This window comes from Ostrea edulis, chromosome 4 (assembly GCF_947568905.1).
Source record: "Ostrea edulis chromosome 4, xbOstEdul1.1, whole genome shotgun sequence".
Classification (NCBI taxonomy): domain Eukaryota; kingdom Metazoa; phylum Mollusca; class Bivalvia; order Ostreida; family Ostreidae; genus Ostrea; species Ostrea edulis.
In genome coordinates this window covers 33,304,301-33,326,035 of record NC_079167.1, presented here as the reverse complement: position 1 = coordinate 33,326,035, position 21,735 = coordinate 33,304,301, and the positions used below count along the sequence as shown (strand labels likewise).

Sequence of the window (21,735 nt, the reverse complement as noted above, 5' to 3'; positions counted from 1 at the left end):
TCATCATTACCATGCTATTAGTTTGTCTACTTAATACCCAGAGACAGAGAAGAAGATTTTCAAAGAATTTCTACATTTTCACTATATGACCAATAGAGCCCCACCCTAACACACCAGAACCCCTGATCCAGGGGCTATGAATTTCACAATTTTTAAAGAGGCATCCTTGCTCATCATTACCATGCTATTAGTTTGTCTACTTAATACCCAGAGACAGAGAAGAAGATTTTCAAAGAATTTCTACATTTTTACTATATGACCAATAGAGCCCCACCCTAACACAAGAACCCCTGCCCCAGGGGCCATGAATTTCACAATTTTGGTAGAGGGCTCAACGCTCATTATAATTATGCCCACAGTTTGGCTTCTTGATGTCCAGGAGTAAAGAAGAAGATTTTTTAAAATTACACTCATTTTGATGGTTTTTGCCCCACCCCTCAGGCCCCAGGGGGGCAGGGACCACAAATTTCACAATTTTTGTTCCCCTCCACCCACTGATGCTATATGCCAAAATTGGTTGAAATTGGTTCAGGTGTTTCAGAGAAGAAGCTGAAAATGTTCAAATGTTAATGCACGACGAACGACGACGGACAAAAACAGATAGCAATAGGTCACCTGAATGATTCAGGTGACCTAAAAAGGGGGTAGGAAAGAGCGCAAGAAGATGAAAAGTAGAGCTCTGTCCACCTCTACCCACCCAATTCACCATTACTACATAACATTCAAATGAAAACCAGTAATTTCTCATATTTTATTTAATGAATGGGTTAAATCTAAATGACAATTACTATATAGTCTAAAGTTAACTTTCTCAAAAATAATTCAAGCATTCCTTCCAATTCCAGCATATTTTTGATTGTCTATTTGTGTCCTTTCATCCACCGTTATATCGGCATCTCTATAAGAAATAGAAGTTCCCCATTTCCGTTCATTTAAAATAATGCAGCACAGCAACACACTTATAAAACATCAAAAATACATATCACAGACAGATATAACAAGACTGGATCGAGTCCTGCGCGTGTATGTAGAGACTCTCAGTGTATTGTGGTATGTAGCAAATGTCCATAGTGCAGTCCTTAAGAAAAGCTGAGAGATATCAATGTTCTGGGTTGATGCAAAAATATATATTTTAGTACTTGCATTACAATACTGGCAAGATGATGGAAAATGAAAACTCAAAACTAATAACTGTTTTGGTTTGAAACAGAATTGAAAGGGAAAATGCAAGATCCACGATTTAGACCCAATACACAAGACTGTGTTCAATGAATCAATCAATCACACAGTGGCATATTAAGAAGGGCATTAAGGGGGTTCAACATTTCTAACAAAATTATTTTTTGACAGTTTCGGCTCTCCACTCCCCCTTCCCCCTTCTGGGTGGAAAAGGTACAAAACTGGGATGCAATCCCCTGTCCCCTGTCAATTTTCTGGATCCACCCCTGTAACCAATCAACGTTTCTCAGTCAACTAAAGTTCCGATAGCAACATACCTTGGTATTTGTGTTCATATCAAAACCAAGCAGAAAATCAAAAAGAAAACAGAATTAGGTCACATTCTAACATGCTGCAGTATTTAGATCTTAATCCAGGTATGTTCTGAAGTACAATAAGTGATAAAATAGATTCCAATTCAGCTGATATAATAGATCCCAATTCCACTGATATAATAGATCCCAATTCAGCTGATATAATAGATCCCAATTCAGCTGATATAATAGATCCAAATTCAGCTGATATAATAGATCCAAATTCCACTGATGAAATACATTGTAGATCCCAATTCAACTGATATAATAGATCCCAATTCAGTTGATGTGATAGATCCCAATTCAGCTGATATAATAGATCCCAATTCAGCTGGTATGATAGATCCAAGTATAAATGATACAATAGATCTGAAATCAGCTGATGTACTGTTAGTAATACAAGAAAAACATGCAAAGGAGTAAAGCTCATAAATTCTAACCTTAAATCTGGTCACTTGAGTTCAATTTCGTAAAGCTAATGACAATAGGAACTCAAAAGCTTTAATGCAAATATTTCCATGAGAGCTGATGTTCACAACTAACTGCTTGTTGTAAAATTAGCAGAAATCAAACCACCACAAATTTTTGCCGTTTTACAGAACATGTAATTTATCCCAATTCAACTGATATAATAGATTCAAATGATATACATGTATTTCAATATTCAACTGATAAAAATTATCCCATTTCATCTGATATATTAAATCCCAATTTAACAGATTACAGGTCCCAGCTAAACAGATGATGTTTAACCAACATATCTTTCACGCCTTCCTTCAATGGCTGGTAGGAAGTTTTTGTCTGATGTGGGATTTCCCAATCCCTTGAAAGCTTGAATGAAAACTGGGATAAAAGTCTGAAATGAACAGATCAGGTGAAGAAAATTATATTTATACATACACGCCTCCAAGTGCCATAAAGTATAAATATTTGTACTGCAAATTCACTTTCTTTATAAATACCTATATCTAGTCCAAAATATCTGACGTTTTCCTGGCTTTTTTATGATTTTGATATTTACCGTGCCAGGAAAACGTCAGAACCGGCGCCATTACGTAAACTGGAAATTCACCGCCTCCAGCTGGATGCGGCATTCTGGGGCCGATTTTAAATACTTGCGAGCCGAATTTAATGTTAAACTCATAATTAATCAATAAAACGATGCTTCCTGTACTTGCTAATATCGATTTTATGGGTACTTTAAGCACATAAACAGCCTCAAGAAAACATTTTAACAAACTGTCGAGCTGTTTTGAGTCACGTGACTCGTTCGCTCAAATTCGGTTGACTACAAATTGCGTGCTTCTGTTATCGAATTTTGGAGAAGATATCACTCTTTTAATAGATATTAGTAAGAACAGGAAGCATCGTTTTATTGAAAAATTATGAGTTTAACATTAAATTCGGCTCGCAAGTATTTAAAATCGGCCCGAGAATGCCGCCTCCAGCTGGAGGTGGCAAATTTCCAGTTTACGTAATGGCGCCGGATCTGACGTTTTCCTGGCACAGTAAATATCAAAATCATAAAAAAGTCTGGAAAACGTATATTTCGGACTAACCTATATCATGTTGTATACTGAAAACCAACTTTTATTTGCGTGTGAGAAAATTTCGCGACATTAGCGAGAACCTAATTGTCATGAATATTTCTCATTGCCGTCCAGTACATGAATGTCTGTCATCTGTAATGAAAAAGGCTCGATCGTGAAAAACACTTGTCGCAAACCAGTTTACCACAGGTGAATCGCGAAATAAAGTAGCTGTGAATAGAAGCTGGTTTACAGTATTCATACTTTAAATTAAGAGTACAAATAAACAGAGTTAAAACAAAAAGTAAATGTATTATTGCAATGTATTTATTAACAGTTGTCAACAGTGTGTATAATAGAGTATAAAACATAGGGAGCCTTTTTTATTCATATAAATAAAATTTCAAATAATAAGTTCAATTCAGAACACAACAAATAGGTGTTACAACATAAAAAGAATGGATTTCATTACAACATCCTGAGAAAACTAACAAAAACAAAAGAGTATCACAATACTATATTGAACATTTATACAGATGGATTTCAATTCTTTGCAGTAAAGGTAACAAAAACTGGATATTATCAAATTACTTTAATATGAAATAACCCAAAGTGCCTAACATCAATAAACAAAAAAAGATTTGTTGTATTATAAAATGTTCCATCTACAGGCAGCATGAAATGTTAGTACACATATTGAGAGACTGAGAACTAGTGAAGGAATGATCCTGATATTACACATAGCAGTCTGGGTATCCAATGAGAATTTGATAGCTCAGTGAGGTTACAAAAATTTCATCTATCAAGTTTCACTTTCAGTTTGATTTGAAGTCTGAAAATCACACAGGTGTGACATTGGTCTTGTACACCTGAGCTTGCCTTCATTCAAATTTGCATGCCACTCTTTAATGTCTATACATGTATATGCAAGTTTAGTTATTACCTGGGGCTACCTTTTTTTATTCAGGTATTTTGTGGCCCGAGTACTAGATAATAATGATGGGTGAATTTGGCTAAAATTTCACCGAAGATGACCCTGGTGATGGGAAACATTAGATTCAGAGAGACCTTTTGATGGGGGTGAATCCTGAATAATAGTCCTTAAAAAGATCTTTAATATGACACCTACAAGATCAGAATTCGATACTTTTATATTTTTTATGAAATCCTAGCCTCGGTCATCATTTTATTTATTTTCATACACTGAAAAAATTAGGCTGTCTTCAACATCAACAAATAGTATATACATCCTAATTTACACAGTAGCACTGAAGTATTTTATAAGCATCAAAATGAGACGGGAATTAACCATAAAGAAACTGTCAAGATCTATTCTGAATTTTATCAAAATATCTGTGGAGTCACTTTTAGATAATCTGATACCTATATCCACGTGTGATTATACAAATGCACTGATCACACCATTGCACACCAAAGGTAAACACAGCTGCTTAGCATGCATGCAGTCATGTTTTGAATAAATAATTTATTACTTTAGCACACCACAATATTCCCCAATAAAAATTTTGATATCTATGTGTCCCCCCACCCCACCCCCACCCCCATATTTTCATACTTTAATTAATTCTTACACTAACCTGACACATGACCTTTGTCATTAGGAGAGGAGAATTCATTTATAGATCAACACACACACTATATCATCAAATCTTGCTGCAGGAAAATTTATACATGTACATGTATGTTATTGGAAAGAGCTTGGCTTGTTTACTACTAGCGAATAGTAACTTTGTGACCTTGACTTAAACCAACAGTGATACTTGTTCAACTATTTTGCCGATTAAAGTTAGATCTTTTGATCCGTTCCCTCATTTCACTACACAAGGTCAGTGTAAGGAGTGTGTGGGTAGATCTATCATCTAATTTGAATTAGGCAGCTGCTGATGGTACCAATCAGTGATTTAACGAACCACTGGTATATCTTTAGCACTAATGTCATTGACCTGGTGTTTCTATGGGTCCCCTATCTTACATGCCAATTGCAGCCTTGTACAATCATCAATATGGGCTTTTACTACTCAGTAATTATTCTCAGTATAAAGGTGACTGACCGTAGTCTTCCACATGTGTGACCTATTCAACCGTCTGGAACTTTATCTGCGTTAAAATTTAGACATCCATAGATAACACTTTTAGGAGAGAATTGTTTTTTTTAATTCAAAAAGGATTGGAAAATTTAAAATATTTAATTATCTACCTGTAATTTAAGGATAATGAAAAATCATTTTCTAGTTGTAGTATGACAACATTTTTCATGTTAAGAGGAACTGCCATCACATTAATTGGATTTCCTTTCTGAAAATGCACGGTTGTTACTACAGGTAGCCAGTGACTGCCGATGACAAACACCCCTAATACAGTTGATACTGGTACGAATTACAAATACTGATGCAATTTAAGTTATGGGGTTACCAGTAAAACCTTTAACGGACAATGGGAATCCAATGATAAAACTCGAGACGATGCCTATGGCAAGGGCAATATATGCCCTGTATGTACCACTGACAACATTGCAAACATTTCCCAGGTTGTAAACTTTCTGAGCTATCCAACAAGGAAGTTGTACCCCTGTTTTGTATTTTGCTGTTAAGAGAATCTATACATCTAACTTAACACTCTAATGACATACATATATGAAGTGTTGTCTTGATATCATATCATATCAGAGTGGGCCTTCACCATTATCTACATCTGACATGTGTTTTACTCATATCTCCCAACTAAACAGGTGATGCTTAATAAGCATATCTCGTACGCCATTTTTGACCTGTGCTTTTTGTGGAGTTCCTCGTTTAGGTATTTCCCATTCCGGAGACAAGTTGAAAGCCAACTGAGACAAGACTCTGTTGAAATTAACAAAGCATCAGGAATTGCTTTACAAATCTAAAATTAGCTCTTCATTTTTCAAAAATTATTTCTCATCAGAATAAGTGCTACTACAGCTTTTAACAAAATGTTTCAATAGAAAGACTTCCATTTTAATATTGATATGAAATCCACCACCACAGAACATGCAGGTAACTAGAACAAAAACATCTACTGCATGACAAAGCTCAACAGAAAATTCCTATAGGAAACCCCCAAAGCACATGTATGAGATGTATTTTGACTGATTGCGTAACTATGGTATGATATTTTCAGCTGCTCATGTTCAATCATAAGCATACTCAATATTGCTGGAATGTTTGGGATTTGCTGCAATTTGTAAAATACAGATAAATTGTGTGACTGATTTTCATAGAAGTGCCTATATATTAAGTCAGGCAAAACTCCCAATTCCTTAACATGGGAAACAAAAAATACAAGACAATTTTCATCTCATGATCTTCAAAGGTTTCTTGGTGAGCATCAATACAAATTCTAAAAAAATATTTGTACAATGTAAATGTACATGTGTACTTGACTGGTGTGGAAATTCTATTGCACATTCAATCATGTGTAAAATAATTTCATTTTGAATCATATTTCCCAACTGAAGAGGTGGTGCTTGATGAGAATGTCTTGGACAGATTTTGTGATTGAGAAAGTCGGAGATTTCTTTTTGCTGACTTGTAATTCCCAATCCATGGACAGATTAAAGGCAAACTGAGCCAAAAGCCTGTAATAAACCACAATATATCAACTCATCATCAGCAGGCAGCCACGAAGTCAGAAGTGAGGGTTACACGAGACACCCTCTGATGTTTCACTGTTTCCTAACTCTTTACAGTATTCATAATCTGTTCATTCTTAAATATTTACATTTCCAATGTTTCTGCCTTTGATATCATTACAAATTGTAATGATAAACATTTCCTCATGAATGCCCTGCAGTTGTGAACAATGAGCGTATGAATCTTAATGAATATTGTATGTCTATTCAAACGGCCGGAAATTCCAACAGAAATGAATTTCAAAGTAGAAATGTAAAAATAAGAAATTTATTTCATTTCTGAAAATACATGAAGTACACATGAACTCCAAAACTTAACGCTGGCATGCTTTTCATGAAGCATTAATGTGTCGCATGCCAGAGTGAAGTGTTGCAGTTCAAAAATGAAATTTATTTCTTAAAGGTCTATGTTCTTGAATACAGTAAAGGATGGCTAGATTTGCTTCCTTACGAGTTTTTCCCTTGATTTGGAAGTAAATATCAATGTTACTGTAATCATATCATTCTATTTATTGAATATCGAAGCTGCATATGATTTATCTATCTGCTTAGTGTAGGCTTTAGATGCTGCATTTCAGCTATATCATATGCTTTAGAACTCTGGTTAACAACAGTGATTTTTCTTTTTCTCAGCATACTGTATAGCAGGTTAATATCGCGGTCAGAAAAAATCGTGATTTTTTCATTTAGCAACAAATCGTGGTTGGTTTAATTCGCGGAAAAACAAATCTTAATATCCTTCAATAGGAAAGATTAATTCACTGAATGTTAAATTCGCGGAAATTTTGTTTCAGCAAATATATCGAAAATTAACTCTGCGATTTAATTTCCTGCTATACAGTATTATTATTACACACAAAACTTTCACAAAGGATATATGTCTATGAAGAAGGTAGATGCAAATCAAAATATATTTTATACAAAGGTGTTCCCACAACAGCAAGGGTGCACTAAATTTCAAATAGCATGCATTAAAATCTATGTTAAACAACGAGTACCGACAACACCTTTACATTATAGCTGTATATGATTGTAACTATAACTGTACTTAAAATTGTACTTACCTCAGTTCACATTTGATCTGTACCCATCCGGGACTGCGCATGAACGACCAGGGGTGATACCATTTCTCTACAATGTCCATACAGGAACATAGTGTCTCCAGCCATAAGTGTAGAACCTGCTCACTGTGAAAAACAATACAAATAGTAAAAATGTACAAATAGTAAAACAGTACAGTCCGTTTTTACAGAAAATTAAAATCGCAATACCGAAAATTAAAATCGCAATACAGTATATATTATTTATATTTATATATATATATAAAAACTCTAAACACTTAGTCGAAATATTTCGACCGTGTTACCGGTCTTCTTCAGTCGTGTTTCTACACATGTATATATATAGACACATATAGGTATATATATAGGTATAATGCAACCAGAAAAATTGGAAATGCAGAAAATAATTTGTTTCCTATTAAGGATCGAATTGCAAAATTTTTATCTGCAGAAGATACTCGTTACTCACTTAATGAATATACACAATAACAATGTGTTATAGCATATAAGACTACTTGCAATTACATAAAACTCCAAAGGGGTAACAATTGCTCTCTCACATTTTATTAAGTATCAATCTCATTTTGATGCTTACAAATGACTTTCTAGTGAAATTCATACCTGTACTACACAACATGTGATCCTAAAACAAGGTTATCATGACCAATGATAAAACTAATCAAAAATGAATTGGTAGAGGTAACAAAGTTGAATGGTTTTATATTGTGTAACGTCCTGGTCGAGAATTTTTCACACATATGGTGACCATTGCTGGTAAAGGGCTGAAAAATTTGGGCCTATGCTCAGCACTTACGGCCTTTGAGCAGGGAGGAATTTTTATCATGCCACACCTGCTGTGACATGGGATCTTAATTTTTGCGGTCTCATCCGAAGGACTGCCCCATCTAGTCGCCTCTTACGACAAGCAAGGGGTACTGAGGACTTGTTCTAACCTGTATCCCCAGAGGATGAGGTACCAAGAGAAATACATATACTTTATCAAACTTTACCATACACTTGGATCATTGACAGAGGGATGTACAAGATTTGATACAGTATTTACGCAGAGTGTATCTCCAAGTTAAAATCCATTGCCCTGTACAACACAAACAGATAGCAGCAACCCATGTACATCTTAAGTAAACATTATCCACCTCACAAATCCAAACAACAGTGAACCAATTATGTCAATCAATCATTTCAAAAATCTATTGTTCATCATTAATCATGACCTACTTTTGAGGTATGATACATCTCCCCTTTAATCATCTCAAAAGTTTTATAATGGAAACCCATGGGGATTCGGGTTAGAGTAGGTCCTCCATACCCCTTGCTTGTTGTAAGAGGCGACTAAATGGGGCGATCTTTTGGATGAGACAGCAAAACCAAGGTCCCGTGTCACAGTAGGTGATCTTTATCATGCCACACCTGCTGTGACATGGGGCCTCGGTTTTTACGGTCTCATCCGAAAGACCACCCCATTCAGTCGCCTCTCACAACAAGGAAGGGGTACTGAGAACCTATTCTAACCGGGATCTCCATGGGACAGTATCATAAGAAAGTGAAATATCAGGCTTACTTAAGGCCACAACAAATAAGTGATCGAAACTTGACATCCATCTGGGCGTGGCAGGCATCATGTGATACATTGACAGCGTGGACCGCCTACAATCAACAAATAATGTTTATCTACATGTCAATCAAAACACAATCTATACATTAGATAAACCATGGAGATATCATTTGGTGTTGATTACACAATTTACACAGCAGTAGTAGTATTACAGCCGCCAGTTTCCTGTAACTTCTATGACATTAAACACATACCCCGTATAGATCTCCTCTAGTATTAGTACTTGATAAAGTTTTATGATCGGGGGAAGACCTATACATACCCTGTATAGTATCTCCTCTGGTGTAAGTACTTTGCCATCTTCATCAAGTCTACAAAAATGTTGGTTTGAACATATTTTATAGTAAAATAGTCATTCATAGTAAAACAAAGATTGTAAACGTGTGACCTCAGAGTTTCCTCCCTTATAAAATGTGTGCCACATTTTTAAATTGTCCTGTTATTACTATTAAAGAACTGCTCTAATGGGATTCAATTTTGAAAAATGCTCCAATTTGACCCTGACCTTTGACTTAATGACCCCCCCCCCCCCCCCCCCCCCCCCCCCGCCTTCAAAAGAAATCATCTTTCAGTTAACTACAGGCATGATGTATCATCACCCGAAGCCAAAACATATTTGAATAATAGCATGGAAACTACAGACATCCCCCCAACAATTTCCTTGAAGCTGGTATATTCAATATTAAATCAGTTTTGTACATTTCAGTCATTAATAAATGTCTTAATTACCTGTATGTCTTGCATAACACCAGCCTGGAATACACCGACTGGAAGTCCTTCTCTACTTCTTTGGTGGCCGCCTGTGAATAAAAATCACTACATACCAAATCACAATTACTTACATCGTATTTCCTTTCACATATAATATCTTAATTCTCATATTTATAGCAGTTCATCCAAAACTGCAATAATAAACCACCCACCTCCTCAAAAAACAACCAAGGATGACAGGCAGACCCTAAAATTGATGACCGCTTCAATCCGTGCTCAAACACTGCTTTTAATGCTGGACAGAGTCTGAAACACAAAGTTTCCATAATGAGTAAAAGATACAATGTACATACCATTGAAACATTGAATATGACTATTTTCCCCTATCTGCTTTATTTATAGCATCTCATTTTCTCTTTTAAATTATCATTCAATCAAACACTATCTATACCTATTAAGGACATTTAATCTCAATATCTAGCCTCACATTTCCCTGACCACATCTTTGATGGTCTCCATGACAGTGATATTAAATCTGTATCAGACTTACGTCCCCCTGACGAGGTCTGTGACAGTGACATTAAATCTGTATCAGACTTACGTTCCCCTGACGAGGTCTGTGACAGTCTCTGTGACAGTGACATTAAATCTGTATCAGACTTACGTCCCCCTGACGAGGTCTGTGACAGTGACATTAAATCTGTATCAGACTTACGTTCCCCTGACGAGGTCTGTGACAGTCTCTGTGACAGTGACATTAAATCTGTATCAGACTTACGTCCCCCTGACGAGGTCTGTGACAGTGACATTAAATCTGTATCAGACTTACGTTCCCCTGACGAGGTCTGTGACAGTGACATTAAATCTGTATCAGACTTACGTCCCCCTGACGAGGTCTGTGATGGTCTCTGTGACACTGTCGTCCCCAGCTGAGCTGTAGTGCTTACTCCTCTCATCCAGTAACTCCACAAACTTCGCAGGAAACCAGCCCCTCAAACCATTCAACTCCCCAACCCAACAGTGCTCATCTTTCTGAGATATGATCTGTAGAGAAAGATTATACAACAGATTCAAAAAACTTTAATGCTCCACAGTTACACTAACGAAACAATCAAAGTGACAAATAATTCAAAACCTGCAGTAAGCTCATTAAACCAGCACTATTCTGACCTTTGACCTAATACTCCAAAATTATTGAACATCCTTCTTTCACCTCCCTCTACCTTTGTATGAACATGAATATCATAAAAGTTAATATATAATACTGAAAGTCATTATCTTATGACCTTGAATTTTGACCTTCTGACCTAAAAATTTACATATTTTCCCCTCTGACCATTGTATACTTACATACTGGATACAAAGTCTATAGATTATATAACACATGTTACAAACAAGTGTTGACATACAGACACACAGACAGAACTACAGGGCACCTGCATCTTTGATATGGATACATAAATATCTGTTCAATAACATATACAATCTAGAAAAAAATTGAAATCATCTTGGGCAGTGTGAAAGTTTGAATTTTTTTTTTTACATACAATGTAGATGAAGTTATGTCCAGTAATGAATACATACAGTGATAATGTCATTCTTCCTGAAGCCCAGTTCATCGTCGTCATGACGTTCAAAGTCCAGGAGAGCCTTGGCCCGACGTCGTTTGTTCCTTGCTACGTTCACATAATTCTCCAGATCTTTGGCATGACTTTCCATTGCATAATCTGCTGTCAATATCTGATCAAAAGATTCCTTATACTTCAGTGCTTGTTTACTTCAGTGTTTTAGGAATGGGAAAAGATAGCACTATTAGAATTGGGAAAATATTTTCTTTGTGAAATTTTTATATTCTAGACCCATTCCTATGAAAGGAAAAGCGTTTCTCACGTAAATCTACATTTCTGGTATACAGTATGATTTGGAAAATACATGTAAATGCATCAATCACTCCTGTGAAAAATTTTGATATGACAAGAAAACTGACAACAGTCATAATATTTCTACTGGAAAAAGATAAGAAATACTAATTACCTCTTCTCAATCACTACATCAAAATGTCACTACTGGACTGTTACTCATTTCCAAGCTTATTCTAAATTGGGTAACATTCTTTAAATTTAAAATTCCAAATATCTTGACCATTAAAAAGATAATAAGACCCTATCACATATCCATGCAGAACTTTGAAATTTTGTTTACCACTTTGTTGTTCTTTGGATCCAATGACTGGAAGTGACGAGCTATTTTCAGTATTGCTTCCCGCAAGTCAACCAGAATTTCAGTTTGGCGAATGTTTTTAGCTTTCCCAAAATCATCTTCTTCGACTTCACCCCACAGTAATGTTGAGACCAGGGAACGAGACCTCTTCAAATGTCTTTTGTTTAATTGCTGTTAAAAACAAGCATTTTGTAAGTACTGCATAGCAATAAATGTCCCCTACCGGCCCCATGTCAAGTCGTCTGAGTAATATTCTGCGTGAAAAATCATGAATCAACAGTTTATGCTAAGTTCAAGGGACATAACTCTGCAGGAAATCAATGGAAAAGAACAAAATTTGAACTTGATCTGTAACTTGTCATGTTAAAGCAATATACCAAATGAATATCTGCATGCATGTTGAAAAAAATTTAGAAAACTGATTTGTCACAGACTTGCAGACAGATGGTGAGACTGACAGATGGAGAGACAGAGTGCAAACCTAAAGTCCCCTCCGGTTTGCCAGTAGGGAACTAAAAAGATGAAGGACAAAACATAGAATTGCTGTATGTAAGCATTTTACTTTATTGCATACTTTGAATTACTTAAAATTCATGCAACTTTATTTCCTTAATACTGTCTTGTCCAATTTTATCAGCAAGATATCATTTTTGCCAACATTAAATTTGTTCATCACCACAAATTTATACAAAACCATTCACAAGAAACCTAATTTAGCAAATCCATAACCTCATAAAATTTACTTCAAAACTAAGTTATCATGATTTATACACTTAATTAAATTTACATGCAATTTATTTCAGTACTCCATATAAAAAAAAAGAAGAAATTACCCACTTGTTTTGGCAGGTTCTTTGCTGAATCGGGATTGACTATTGCTCCTTGATCAGCCATTAGATAAGCCAAATGTTTCCTTCTTTGAGATTCTATAACCATGTCTGTGAGTGACCCAGCCACTCGATAGGAAATCTAAAACACAAGACACCTGTCAACAATTCACGATAAAATAAACAATGAACAAACACCTTTTCCAATGTCAACAATTTGCATGCCTTTTCAAATGAGGTTCAAATGACAAATCCTTCAGTGCTGTTTACCTCTATGAGATCCTCCACATCTTGAACATCCCCAGGTACATCAGAAAGGGAGTTAAAAATTTGTGCCGAGTTATCCAGAGTACGCAACTCATCCTCCTATGAAACATATGCACATTGTCTTATATTGTGGAATCATCAATTATATGAATAGAAAAATTTTTATAAATCCTATCATTGATGTGTTAATTTCCCCGCAATATACTCCATCATCTTCCTTTACATCAGAGCAATAAATGTACTGAATTCGTGCTCTGACAGAACCACAAAAACAACTCAAGTTGGTTTTCAACAAAAAAAATGAGGAAACCAAATTACTACCAATAATAAAATCACATTGAAAACTTTTTTTTCATTTAAACATGAAATATAATAATCTTTATATCACACATAAAAAAAACCATATTTTCCTTGTTGAGAATGTTTGAGATTGATAAATTACTCTCTCTTTAGAGTCTTTACTTTGCATATTGTTATCTCTGCCAATCATAAACCATATAACAGGTATTTTCTGTGGTTGTCCATTTTTTGCAGATTGGAAAAACACCGGCAAAATTACAAGTGCAAAATATATATACATGCTCATAGGTACACAGACTCCGGTAGGTATAATGCAATTGCAGAAATTGGATATGTAGAATATAATTTGCTACCATTTAAAGATCAAATCTCACAAAAATTTCCAACCGCAGAAAATTATTGATATCGATATAACCAGGAAACCTCATTTAAATATCGCATAGTATATGCAGGGAAAATCCTTTATTCTTCATAGGAAAGTTTAAAACTGAGCAAGGATATATTCTTTCATTACTTTTAAGTAGTAAAAACAACATCGGGCAAATTCAAATCTGAGAGAAATCAATTTCCAATGCGTATGGTTGAAAATAAAACAGGGTGAAAATTTCCTGGTGTGTGGTATTTTTATATTGATAAATGCTTCCTGGATGTACACAATGATGTCGCAAAATATTACTTGTTCATGGGTGCATTCCATAAGTTTATTTTTCAGTTGTTAATCATCATTAACATTGTCCTAACTTTAAGGAGGACAACTCCCATTGTCATGCAGTGACTTGAACAAAACCTAATACGGCTCTCATTCATTAGACACACAATCATATAAATCCTGATTTCACATGAGACTTGTGTAAACAGTGTGACAAACCTTCATTTTGAGCATGCCCATCGTGATCTGGAAGAGAACAGTGGAGCCCTCATAGAAAAATAAATCCCAGATCCTGAGGAGTACCTTCATGTGAACGACACTGGCAAAGAGTGTGAGGAACCAGTGCAGGCTGATTAGGGACAGCTCTGTAAAGACATGCAGCATGCTACAGGACTCAGGTTGTTAGTAAACACAGGCCAAGGTCTCTACATGCCAGGTGTAGATGTCAACAACACAGAAATTAACACTATCAGCTAATTTTATCAATATCTATTCATCTTCATTTTCAAGACTTTTTAAAGCCAATATTGCTACATACATGTATAATCTGTCAGATACTTTAGTTTCCTCAAGTTAGTCAGTATTTACTCCATGCATTTCAACACAAAGCAAACCACATAGAATGCATGAGCTGAGCATGATGAGCACTACAACCTGATGCATGATTTGTCAGTAGACGTTTCCAAGTTTTAGATAACACTACTCTTTTCCTATTTTATGTTTTGTACATACCAATGTCATGTTCCTTAAGAACAAGGTCTATTTCTGTTAAGTAGCTAATGATCAAGTGTCTCATCACTCTCTGGTCTGCCTGTATGTAGAAAACAAAACAGTGTTTCATATCAACACACATTTATTATCATAAGTGTACACTCAAGCTACACTTTTTTTTCTGCCAAAATTCATTTGCTGTAAATAAGACTATCAGCATCAAAACAAGCTTTAAGAACACATACGAGGATATAAAAAAACTTTCACTGAATAATGTACAGTGGAACCTCGTTTTTATGTTCCCTGTTTATTACGCTACACTGCATATTATATTGGAACAAAATAATGAGGTTCCACTGTATTTGTTTGGTCCGATTCTTGCCTGTATCCCAATCAAAGTACTGGAGTAGTAAGAAGCCGGCAGCAGGTCCTCGATAATGGCACACATCATCCAGAACGTGTCCTCCTCCTCCATAAACAGCAAAAGGGAGCTAGCTATCTACTCCAAATAAATCAAACATTTAGTTCCGGTCTACTGCACATATGTATGCATACTTTCCTTTTCAGCTCATTTTTTAACAATATCAAGTCATGACAGTAATGCAAAATTTACTTTGTAATATGGTTTTTATGTATTAAATAATACTTTGTAATATGGTTTTTCGAAAAGTTTTAATCTCAAACATAGGACAATGTATCTGAAAAATTAACTGTAAAAGAAAATTTTGCCAATACTATTTACAAACTGTTACATGTATGTTTTTTTTTAATGGACAAGATTTAGCGACATGAAATGCTATTTCCGGTGGATTATTTCCTGCTACTACTGTACCCTGACAGTAACAAGACTTACCACTCCTGTACCCTGACAGTAACCTATGTCTGGGTACAGCCAGGCCAGGCCCCTCAGTATCCGTCTTAGTCTGGGGACCCCAGTCCCATGGATATTACAGAAACAGGCATTGCTTGGCATTGTTCTCAGTAAGTCCTGTAACAGATACAAGGCTGTAAGAAACAAATCAATCTATACCAGAAAAATAGGATCTTTTAATCTTTGTACCAATGAAACTGATGTACAATATTATCGTGGATAGTAACACGAGTTTTTAATCTATGTACCAATGAAACTGTACATTGTACAATATTATTGTGGATAGTGTGCAAAATTATGACTACAATGTGAAATTTACAATTCCAACATTTTCGCCTCACAAATTGTAATAATAAACATTTCCTCATGAATGCACTGCAGTTGTAAACGATGCATGTATGAATCTCGATAAATATAGAAGTCTATTTAAACAAATAGCATGAAGCATCATCGTTCATTCCCTCACGTTTTCAAAAATAAAATTTATTTCTTTAATGTCTGCTACCTTCTCAATTTGTTTTGATGTCATAAGTAGATCATTAGAGCTGGCTTTGACGATGTCTTTGTATGTGACATCAGACTTGAGTTTCTTTTCCATTCCCCCCGACAGCCTCATCCAAATGTGTGGCCGTAGCGAGTGGGGAATACCCTGCTTCACCATGGCTCTCAGCTTCTCCGATCTGGGAAGCCGTGGTTCAACCTGCACAAGAGGAAAAGATTTCATTACACAGAGACGTCTCCATAAGAGTGAAAAATTCTTGAGAGAGAAGTTCAGCAAGATACAATCAATCAATCATTACACAGAGGCATACAATTATTGTAATTATAAATGTTTCTAAATTCTTGAGATTCTAACAAAGATTTTGGATGCATCAAATGAAACAGAATTTTGCTGTGTTTATGTGGAATTTTCTATTAATATTTGATTTTTTTAAAATTATGTATTAAAACCAGTCATTAATACATGTACATGAAATGCACCAATAAAAAGACATTTTTGAAGAATTTAAATTTTTGAGTAATGCTTTTCCATTGAATTTAAATTTTCAAGTAAAGATTTGTGAATGATTCAAAAATAAAGGTGGTTTGATAGGAAAATTTTGTGGTAAATGTGGTTTTATCAATATTAAAACATTTATAAACAGTTTTACAAAATTCTATAACAATTTTTGGGGGTATTCTGTGTCCTTAATTCTGTACTCACAATTAAGGTATCCCCACCCTCATGTGACTTATCAATATTAATTCTCAATTAAAAGAAAATTGCAAATGTACTGAATATCATGCTTTATGGTAGATTGATTTGAAAATAGATTTAATTCATTGTATAATACATGTATAATGGAATTGGGCATATATTTACCTTCGACTTAAATGATAAGAAGTTTGTAAATACTACATATGGAAAATACTGTGTGAAATCAAATTATTTCTTTGTTTCTTTTATAGAACCAATACTGACAACAGTGAGTTTAACCTTTTAGTAATTTCCTCGACAATCCATGGGGATCTCACACCCACCATTTGTAATCATGCATGAAATATCAAGTTCATTGTTTCTTCAAGAATCATCAAAGAACCAGAATGTAACTCCTTAATGAGGTATAAAATATGTAAAGAGTGGGATTTAATAAGCTTTCAGCATATTTTCAAAAGGCTTTCCAGTGACCTTGTCCTTTTACTTTATAAAACCAACAAGAAATCATAACCTTGTGCAAGACATCCTCAATTTCACATTTGGGGGATGCTGTCTTACACACATCTTCACAATGTCAAAGGTTTTGTGAATACCTACCTCCATACACAGGTGTTGTATGTAATCACGAAACCTTGACATCGTGAGAATGTGTGGAACATCCCCAAAATGTGAAATTGATAAGGCTTTCAGTCTTGCACATCATTTCTCTCTCTCTCTCTCTCTCTCTCTCTCTCAAATTTCTCATCCAGTAGTTTTGACCTTTTAGATTTGAAAAGCAAGGTACCATTTCTCAAAGTTTGATAAACACCTTGATGCATTACATTTGACCTAAAACAACCAAAAGGAACCAAGATCTTTATACAATGTGGCTTAAACCTTGTACACAAGTGTCGCTCAACAAATCTGTTTCAAGGGAGATAATAAGCCTTCACCTTGTCCCATGTCAGATCTCCCACTTCATTGTTGTGTGTGAACTCCAGATATGCTGTCCATTTCAACCGATGCTGAGGGTCCTCAATAAATGGGGTGCTTAAGAGCTTACTTGAGTTTTCCTCTGGGCCATCTACAAAAAAAAATTAATACAACAGTCACATATCTGATTACGGGGCTAGATAGATTGCTCTATAGAATTATATGTCAAGATATGTGAAAAAAATTACTTTGAAATAAATGTCGCAAAATCTGAGCTAACGACTTTCACAGCAGCCATTGTTGTCCATTCTCTGTTTGCCACACCACATTTGTGGACATAAACCTTGCAATTGTGTACATATTTTAACAGATTTAAAATTCCGAATAATCAGATCTGTTGTACTATTTGGTGTTAACATGATGTAACAATTATTCTGTGTTTAATACTGGATACATTGATTTTTAAGTTTAACAAGACCATAAATTGGCACTCTTGCTTCACTGCCAAAGGTACTAGAATATGAATCCTGCTAAAATAAGTACACAGGCAGTATTCCATGGCTATGAATCCTGCTAAAATAAGTATACAGGCAGTATTCCATGGCTATGAATCCTGCTAAAATAAGTATACAGGCAGTATTCCATGGCTATGAATCCTGCTAAAATAAGTATACAGGCAGTATTCCATGGCTTGTGATGGTACTTCAGCTACATTCACTGATGTCACATTTAGAGTACTAAAACATTATCTACACACACACCTTCTTCCTCCACTTTAAATCCAAACTCATCATATCTGTAATCAAGCTGGCCACTAGGGTCTTCTGGCTATAGAAATTAATAAGCAATTAATAAGCATTAAATGTACAAATCATCTGAATATACATATATATATATACACACACACCACACTGGGTTCGACACTCATCACAACATAATCATTGTGTGGGACTGTCATTTTTCTATTAGCAAGTCATCGATATACTTTTCATTAGATGCATAGTAAAATAAAATTCAATCTTCTTCATTAAATATACTCCTTAGATGCTGTTAAAGCTGTTTGCCTATTGCAAATATATACACAAGAATTAAAGTCATTTCAATCAAGACTACATTAAGTTCTGTTTGTTTATTGTCTGTTGTTTTAGATCCCACTCATGAGATTTTACTAGTATAAAGACATCACCAATTGTAGGTGAAGTCCCATAAATTTTGACTACTTGGAACTCTGTACTTTAGCAGCGAGGTTTCTTTACTTGGCAATGTCAACCATGACACATAATAGCCTCAGTTCCAAAAGGGCCCATGCCTTTCACTTTTAACATCAAGCAATTAATGAAGGTACAGTCACTACCTATTTTAAATACCTTGGGTTTGAACCATCACCAGGCTCAAGAAGGGTTTGCAGTTGTAAAGCAACTACATTTATTAAGTACATGAATATTTCACACGGTACTTAACTTTGGCGTATCTAAAAATTCTAAAGCAGAATATGCATATTGATTCTAAGTACATATATGCATATATGACTTCTGGAGAACTTGTATCCAGAAATTTGGGTACGAGTTCTCCAAGAGAAATCGTACCCATCAATACCTGGGTACGAGTTCTCCTGCAGAAAAACTTCAAGTTGTCATTTTATCAAATAGAAAAGTGGGTACGAGTTCTCCTGCAGAAAAACTTGTCAATTGTATTATAAAACTCTGGGTATGAGTTCTCCCTGAGAAAAAAACATAGTCATTTTATCCGATAAATCTGGGTACGAGTTCTGCAGAAAAAACTTTGTCATTTCTGTCAAAAAGCTGGGTAAGAGTTCTCCTGAAAGAACTCGTACCCAGATTTTTATGATACAATTGACAAGTTTTTCTTTAGGAGAACTCATAACCACATTTCTATTTATTAAAATGACAAAGTTTTTCTGCAGGAGAACTCGTACCCAGATATTGATGGGTACGACTTCTCTTGGAGAACTCATACCCAAATTTCTGGGTACGAGTTCTCCTGGGTACGAGTTCTCCTGATACCTTAATATATGCCCTCTATGTACAAGCTACAAAGATAAATATATTATACTGCAATTTTCATACATAAAGAAATCCCAAAATATAATTATCATGCAAGTTTGGTCATGGTAAGACCTAGAGCAGGTTTAGAATTAGATTTATACTGATTGCAACATACTATTAAAAGAGAATTCATATTGTAAATTTCAAGCATATTGTGATAAGATGTCATTCATGACAAAGAAGTGTCATGCATGGTTCATTGGCAAGGAACTATAATAGATGATCTAAATGCACCAACATTTCCTTGGGGGAGGGGGGTACCTACTGGGTTTCCTAAATTTGCGAGGATGTCCTCTGGCCACATTGATGGAGTCAATGCTGAAAATGGACCCCCGGGAGTCGGAACAAAGTCTGACGTGGTATGGTAGTGAGTGGAAGAGACACCAATATTCTCCCCATGACCAGCCACAAAGTCATCTTCATCCTCAGACAACGTCTCAACTGAAATTATTCAACATTTTGAACGTGTGATATGGCATACAACAGTTGTACAATTATCTATCACATAAGTAATGAAACAACCGAGCCCGACATGGAGAAAATGTGCTTCTGCGTTGTGATTACTGCGTGCACATCTTGCAGTCTTTTAGTCTAAGCCTATCGATAAATCACAGCATACCCAAACATTGCCTATGTGGCATATGTTCGCCATGTTTTGCGAACTTCAGATCCTCATTAAAGAAAATCTCTAGACACACGCACCTGCTGCAGCTTTGCTGCTGTATCCGTCTGGATTTCTTGAACCAAATACTGATTTTGCCAATTCCATGGCTTACGTTGCACAAAAAACAGCTTCAATGCTTTAAAAACATTATTAACCCGTCTGCTTCACATCCTCCATTGTTGTTTTCATTATGATTTTTTATGCAAATTAATCGCGAAAGAAAATAGTGCGTTGCAATTTTCTGGACAACATTTATTTTCAGTGTATATTTGGGGAACAAAAGTCACATCGAAATCAGTCATTTGTTTTACTTTTTTAATAGTTGAACTATATCAGGGGGGAAAAACCTTACAGCGCAATGCGAACTATTTTTTCGCACGTATTTTAATAATCGATCCCGACTGCTATATCGATTCGAACCCGACCTGTTTTCAGATATCACAAAAATATTTCTTTTTCTTTTCTTTACATTTTGAATTTATTTCCTGTTCCTTCGATTATAATATATTTTGATATATCCGATATTTTTCCACACAGCACATTAATCACATAACAAGCAAACACTAAACAAACAAACAAAATAACAGGGGGAAAAAAGAAAAAAGAAATTCGATCGCTAACAAAACTGATTTCAACAAGTAATACTAAGAATTATTAGTTGGTTAGTGAGAATCAGAATTCACTTTTCAGTTTTTATATGCGATATACAATATGGGTTGCTTTCCAATATCTGGTGTTATTGTATTTTGCAGTTACATATTGTCATAGAGCATTGAATAATAATTGTTTAAACTAATATGGGGCAGGGTGGACAGAGAAAGACTCTCTCTCTCTCTCTCTCTCTCTCTCTCTCTCTCTCTCTCTCTCTCTCTACATGCTTTCTTGACAGGCCCCCATCCCCCGTTGAGTGC

The 21,735-nt window shown here is 35.4% G+C and overlaps 1 protein-coding gene across 4 annotated transcripts; it reads right to left on the bottom strand.

The window, feature by feature from the left end:
* Positions 1-736: 736 nt before the first annotated feature.
* LOC125668217 (small G protein signaling modulator 3-like) lies at positions 737-21,041 on the bottom strand. 4 transcript variants are annotated; one of them, XR_008802340.1, is made up of 21 exons: positions 20,863-21,041; positions 20,426-20,601; positions 18,856-18,922; positions 18,115-18,245; positions 16,490-16,684; positions 15,967-16,101; positions 15,496-15,612; positions 15,135-15,213; positions 14,622-14,767; positions 13,457-13,552; positions 13,197-13,328; positions 12,342-12,530; positions 11,724-11,879; positions 11,020-11,183; positions 10,352-10,445; positions 10,158-10,228; positions 9,691-9,739; positions 9,375-9,460; positions 7,799-7,921; positions 1,497-2,388; positions 737-898 (listed from the first exon to the last, which is right to left on the bottom strand). XR_008802340.1 is itself a non-coding variant. In XM_056162432.1 (20 exons), the coding sequence occupies exons 1-20, from the start codon at positions 20,927-20,929 to the stop codon at positions 2,253-2,255; spliced, it is 2,409 nt and encodes an 802-aa protein (XP_056018407.1). In that variant the 5' UTR covers positions 20,930-21,041; the 3' UTR covers positions 737-2,252. The 4 variants fall into 4 exon arrangements, 3 of the variants coding, with proteins under 3 accessions (XP_056018407.1, XP_056018405.1, XP_056018408.1); XM_056162432.1 differs by having other exon boundaries at positions 737-2,388; XM_056162430.1 differs by lacking the exons at positions 737-898; positions 1,497-2,388 and adding an exon at positions 3,373-6,680.
* Positions 21,042-21,735: the final 694 nt, after the last annotated feature.

Coding starts and splice junctions, on each gene's coding strand:
- LOC125668217 (XM_056162430.1), bottom strand. CDS start 20,929: ATGGAATTGGCAAAATCAGTATTTGGTTCAAGAAATCCAGACGGATAC. Junction 18,246..18,855: donor ATTTAAAGTGGAGGAAGAAG/GTGTGTGTGTAG, acceptor TTTTTTTTGTAG/ATGGCCCAGAGGAAAACTCA. Junction 10,446..11,019: donor ACAGACCTCGTCAGGGGGAC/GTAAGTCTGATA, acceptor TTTGTGTTTCAG/ACTCTGTCCAGCATTAAAAG.